Raw genomic sequence first — 5510 nt, 5'->3', positions numbered from 1 at the left:
TGCGCAGAAACGTGTACGCACGGTTTTATAAATCTGAATTTTTTTTGGCGTACGCCATTTCCGCCTTTTGGCCGTATGTTCACTTTTAGTATGGTTTCCACGCAATCCTTTATAAATGAGACCCCAGAACTCTGACTGGTCCTAATCTCTGTGTTCTGGCTACAGTTAGTTAGCCTGGAGCCTCTCAGGATGGATTTTTTTCATGACTCTGTCCTCCCGATGAAGACAATTTGTATCTGCCAATCAAATCCTTGTGTTTCGCCCTCCAGCGACCCCCGACTCTTTCAAAGCCTGCAATCAGCCAACCACCTCAAAGTTCAGGGTTAGGATTAGTTGTTGGTTTCATTTCTTTTCTTTATTATAATCAGGTCTGTTGTTTGAAACCTATTCATCTGTAATTTGTTTTCTTGGCTGTGGTTTTTACTTGAGACGTTTCTGCATTAATTCACGTCGTGTTCAGGGCTCGCAGCTCACACCTTTTCGGTCGCTGTCTTACCGCACACTCGCTTCTTGTCATGCAGTGAAAAACAGATTTACAACTGATGATGTTGCAGCGGTAAAAGAGAAGACTGACACCACACACACATACACACACACATATACACAACAACTGATGATGTTGCAGCGGTAAAAGAGAAGACTGACACCACACACACATACACACACACACACACAAAGGAGACACCAATGGTTTTCAGACCAAACAGAAGGAAAGTGAGAAATATTCGGTGTGAATCATTGCATATTCATTCATTTATTGTCACGTTCAACATTTGCGATAAATTAATGGTTATTTCTTATAAAACCTGTTAGGTTTTATTAATAAGTTCCTCGTAGCTGATTGGAAACCTCTGAATAGTGTGAAGTAGTGCATCAGTTATCTTCCTGAGTAACAAGTCTTATTATTATCACCACTCGTCAAAAGCAATAGTGAATTTGCATGTGTCTGTGTGTTTTACAATGTTAGCAAAATATCTTTGAAACCATGAATGGATATCTGCAACGTATTCGCTAAGACCCAATTTGTTGCGGTGCTAATCACCACATTTCTGTCTGCTTTTACGTAAGGTCTGAAAGAGTTCAACTATCTGACTGGCTTCACGTTGTTTTATCGAGTCACTCCAATCCAAGAAGGTGTGAGAAACAACATTTTTAGATTTTTACCTTCCCTAAAGCAAAACTGARCTCTACTTTTGACAGCAAAACAGCATAAATGTTGCATAACGGTGAGTCAGTGACACTTAATTGTACTCACTCGAAAAAAAAGAGAGAGAATATCATCTCAGTTTCACTTTCACCAAATTTGATTCAGTAAAAACGAAGCTCGGAAACAACCGCATCCATTTTTATTTATTTATCTATWTTTTTTGTTTGACTTGGTCACGCTCTGAAACCTCAGAACCACCCCCCCCCTCAACACACACACACACACACCCCAACACACACACACTTGTGTTCCTCTGACTGATGGAGCCTGTCTCACAACAGGGACCTGCTGGAGGGTAAAACTGAGAATGATGGCGGAGCAGCTTGTAGCAATCACTTAGAATCGCTCCGAGTCTGAAGAGTACAGCAGAAACGCAGCTGCTTTACTTACGAATAAATAAATAAGTACAATAAATGTCAAACTGAATAAATAAAAAGAACGGAGAAAATGAGTTTCCAGTATCAAACATATTATCTGTTATAAGGCAATAAGTCCGTGTTCCCTATAATGATCTATTGTCTATATAAAGGTGATAAAAATGAAAATAATTTGCCTAATATATACTGTATTGAGTATTTTACAGTCACCCAAGTCTCCAGTGTTGTTGGAAATCATGGCTGCCTTGTATCATTGTGACTGGGCAAATAAATATAGCAGAACCATATATTTTCTCTTTACTTTAAAGGAAAATTTCCCATTTTTTAAACTGGAATTCTGTGAGATTATCAGAGATTTTCACAGCCAAGTCAAACAAACCTATTATTAGTCTAATTTATGTGATTTAGAATAAAAAAACGTTAATTTGTTTTAGAAAGTTTTGGATTAGGGTGGGAATAAATGAATTTTTACTTATTCCCATTCCTTTTCAAAAATGTTTAATTTTGTTATCTTACTTTATTTTTATTTTTCTTATATACATGTTGAAACAAACTTTAATTAATTAACTAATTCATTTGAACGAGGCTTAACCTAGTGATTTTAGTGCATATGTGAAGCCAGTAATCAAAAACTAAATACCAAAAATGGTATTATGTTGGGGAAAATAAATAGCATTAAAAATAGCTATTGAATATTTACATAGAGAATGTAAATATTCATGTATTTCAAGTTTCCATAAAGAAAAAAAAAATGACACGGTGCATTCTCCAGCACTGTGTAAACAATTGTTTTTACTTGTGTTGTAAATAATTTGTAGGCATTAAATAAATGATCAGCACAAGTTAATGCAAGCAAAACATTTCCTTTGTTGTAACATAAAATCTAAACAGTCAAATCCGACAAACTAACACCGCGCCACCGACACAAGCACGCATGATTGACACGCAGGAGGAGGAAGATAAGGCATCACCACCTCAGCCTGGATTAACATGAGGGAGTTTTCAAAGGCGAAGCAGAAGAGGTGACACTTCTGCTGCGCCAAGATTATGTTTCATTAATGTCTGTGCTGGATTTTAGGAGGAGATCAAATTAAAGGAGTTTCACGTGCATTAAACTTAATTTCTCATACTGGATTTAACCAGAGTGTGGCTGGAAGAGTCTGCACCGTGCAATAAACACACACACACACACACACACACACACACACACACACACACTGCTCCAGATTCATGTGGAAAGCACGGCTCACTGTCCACCTGAAGAGTCTGAAATCTGACTCACCGTGCAGCTTTTGTTTACTCATTTCAGCACTAATTGAGTCACTGAAGCGCTCATAGTTCATGTGTAATTATTCTGTGGCTTTTCAAAATTTTCCCCACTGGCAGAAAACACACACACACACAAGATGTCACAACAGCCCGTACCTGATGGATCTGCTGATGTGCCCCATTTCTAAGCAGATCCATGAGGATTTAACCATTAATAATTCATGAAGGGGGGAAAAAAACGTCACATAAGTAGTGTTTCTTTATTAAATAGCAGTGAATAAAGATAAATTTAGCTGTCCTTGTGCCTTATTTAAAGATGTGTGTCCTTTCAGGCAGTGCTGTGGAGATACAAGTTCTCACAACTGAAAGGATCGTCCGATGATGGGAAAAGCAAGATTAAATTTCTATTCCAAAATCAAGAATCCAAATCTATTGAGGCAAAAGTGAGTTCTTTTTATTGTCCTAGTCAAAGCTATTGCAGCTGCAAGTTTCTCTAAAATCAAAWACTTTTCTGTATATCTTTTACCATTGCTTTTAGGAGCTGGAGTTCTCGAACCTCTTCGCCGTGCTTCACTGTATTCATGCTTTTTTTGCTGCCAAAGTTGCTTGTCTGGACCCAATGTTTGTGGAGAGCCAAGGCACTGCAACGACCGCCGGGATACCTTCTCTTTCCAGCCTCTCCTGCAACTCACAGACTCCTAAACTGAAATACACCACTTGACAGGCGCTGCTTTCTCCGAACTCCCTTTCAAAAGAGACCAAACACTTGTTTGTCAGCACCGAAGATGGCGGACAGGTCAACGTGGATCAGGACGCAGGTTGTATGGCCGACATGGACCGGTGGAATAAAAGACCTCTACGGATTTTAGGAGCACCTTTGGACCTGAAATTGAACTTTTACTTTGAACAACTTCACACAGAGACACGATGAACATAARTTGCGATAGATTTTATTTTATTACATTTTTCTTTTGGCACCTCASTCAAGATATTGGACAAAGAAATGCAGATATTTTCCCACATTAGTTTGCTTTTTGTAATGCAGTTCTSTAAATCTGGGGTTAGATGCATAGAACTTAGTTTTTTTTTTCTTCAGTAATGTGTGCACACAAAAGCAGAAATTATTATTTGTGCCCTATTTGTAAAACCGCAGATTTGTATGGTTCTTATATCTACAGTCTATATATAAATCTGAAGAAAAATGCAGGATTATTTCACACAACTGCAGTTATTTGTAAAAGTCAGAGTCAGATAAAGCGATGATATAAAAAAATCATAATTTAAAGCTAAATTTGTTGCCTTTTCCTGTTTTGTTTCACCATATCAGACTGAGATTGTTCCTAAAATGATTATACGCATTTTAAAATGTGTGTTTATGCATCTAGCCCCTGGAGTTAAAGTGATACCTCAAAATTGTTTTAAGTGGTGTTTATGTTGAAAGGCTATGAATAACAAAAATCTTACCTGTTGTAGATAACTAATTGATTGACCTCATTTTGGAGTAATAAAGGTTTCTGTCTGGACCTATGAGCTAGTTGAATGAATTGGATTTCTACTATTTTACAATAAGCTCTTCATAAACGCTTTCTTCAAAGTGAGGTTGTTCAAAGAGCAAACTACATCAAGCAGAATAATCTTTTTGCAAAACTTCACTTCAGTAGCTCTGAACTCTTGCTTTAAAGTGCCTGTGACATGCAAAACCTTCAAATACAAAAAAGTCAAAGAAAACATTTTCTATTTAATAAACTTGGCATAATACACGTGATTTTTATCAGTTTTGCCACATAACTATTTTTTTTTCTTTTGAACTTGGCAAACCAGGAAGTGACATCAAAGGGGAACACTTTAGGAAGGTGAACTCCCTGGTTTTTGTTTATCGAAACTATATTTGAACTCTGACTCTTGTCATCTCTCTGACAGTGACTCAAAATAATCTAAAGATACAGATTCTTTGTCTGTGTTGCTAGCCATAGCACTGCTCTGTTCACATTCAGACATTCTCCTTTGACATCACTTCCTGTTACTTCACATGCAAATATCTCAACAACTGTTTCTCCCAGCAGCGTGATTTTCTTGGCCAATATGTTATTCATATTATCTTTCCAAAAATACTTCATATTAATTACAAAAAAAAACTACACCACAGGCCCTTTAATGTTCCTCGCACAAGTGATGCAGAACGTAAAGTTGGGATGTTGGTTCACTTTAGAGACTTTGGATACAGCTTTGTGATTTTTGTGATGTTTTTTTTAGTTTGAGTTGAACCCTTTAAGACACTTTTATTTGAAAAGAAAAAGGTTTTATTGCCTCCAAGCCCAACTCCAAGCCAAACAGCAACATCAGTTTTGTTCTAGAAGAAAATCTGTTGTATTCAGTCTGAGTTTAACTACAGACACATCTGCTGGCAGTGTTGGTCAGAAAACCTGATGGTTTAGGTCATTTCTTTGTCATTTTCAGACACACTATTGTAAAATACACTCACCGGCCACTTTATTAGGTACACCTGTCCAACTGCTCGTTAACACTTAATTTCTAATCAGCCAATCACATGGTGGCAACTCAGTGCATTTAGGCATGTAGACMTGGTCAAGACAATCTCCTGCAGATCAAACCGAGCATCAGTATGGGGAAGAAAGGTGATTTGAGTGCCTTTGAAC

General features: G+C 37.4%; 1 protein-coding gene across 3 annotated transcripts in view; it reads left to right on the top strand.

Moving 5' to 3' along the window:
• Window positions 1–4383, top strand: part of sntg1 (syntrophin, gamma 1) — a 52010-nt gene extending 47627 nt beyond the window's left edge. For all 3 annotated transcript variants that reach the window (XM_014030044.1, XM_014030061.1, XM_014030053.1), the window contains 2 exons: window positions 3186–3296; window positions 3392–4383. In XM_014030044.1, coding sequence (XP_013885498.1) covers window positions 3186–3296; window positions 3392–3574 — 294 coding nt within the window. In that variant the 3' untranslated portion in view covers window positions 3575–4383. The remainder of the gene's footprint in view (window positions 1–3185; window positions 3297–3391) is intronic.
• The last annotated feature ends 1127 nt before the right edge of the window (window positions 4384–5510 follow it).

The sequence above is a fragment of the Austrofundulus limnaeus genome, unplaced genomic scaffold (assembly GCF_001266775.1).
Source record: "Austrofundulus limnaeus strain Quisiro unplaced genomic scaffold, Austrofundulus_limnaeus-1.0 Scaffold6, whole genome shotgun sequence".
NCBI classification, from domain to species: Eukaryota; Metazoa; Chordata; class Actinopteri; order Cyprinodontiformes; family Rivulidae; genus Austrofundulus; species Austrofundulus limnaeus.
Note: the sequence above shows the minus strand (reverse complement) of the source record. Positions and strands in the feature narration are given on the sequence as shown.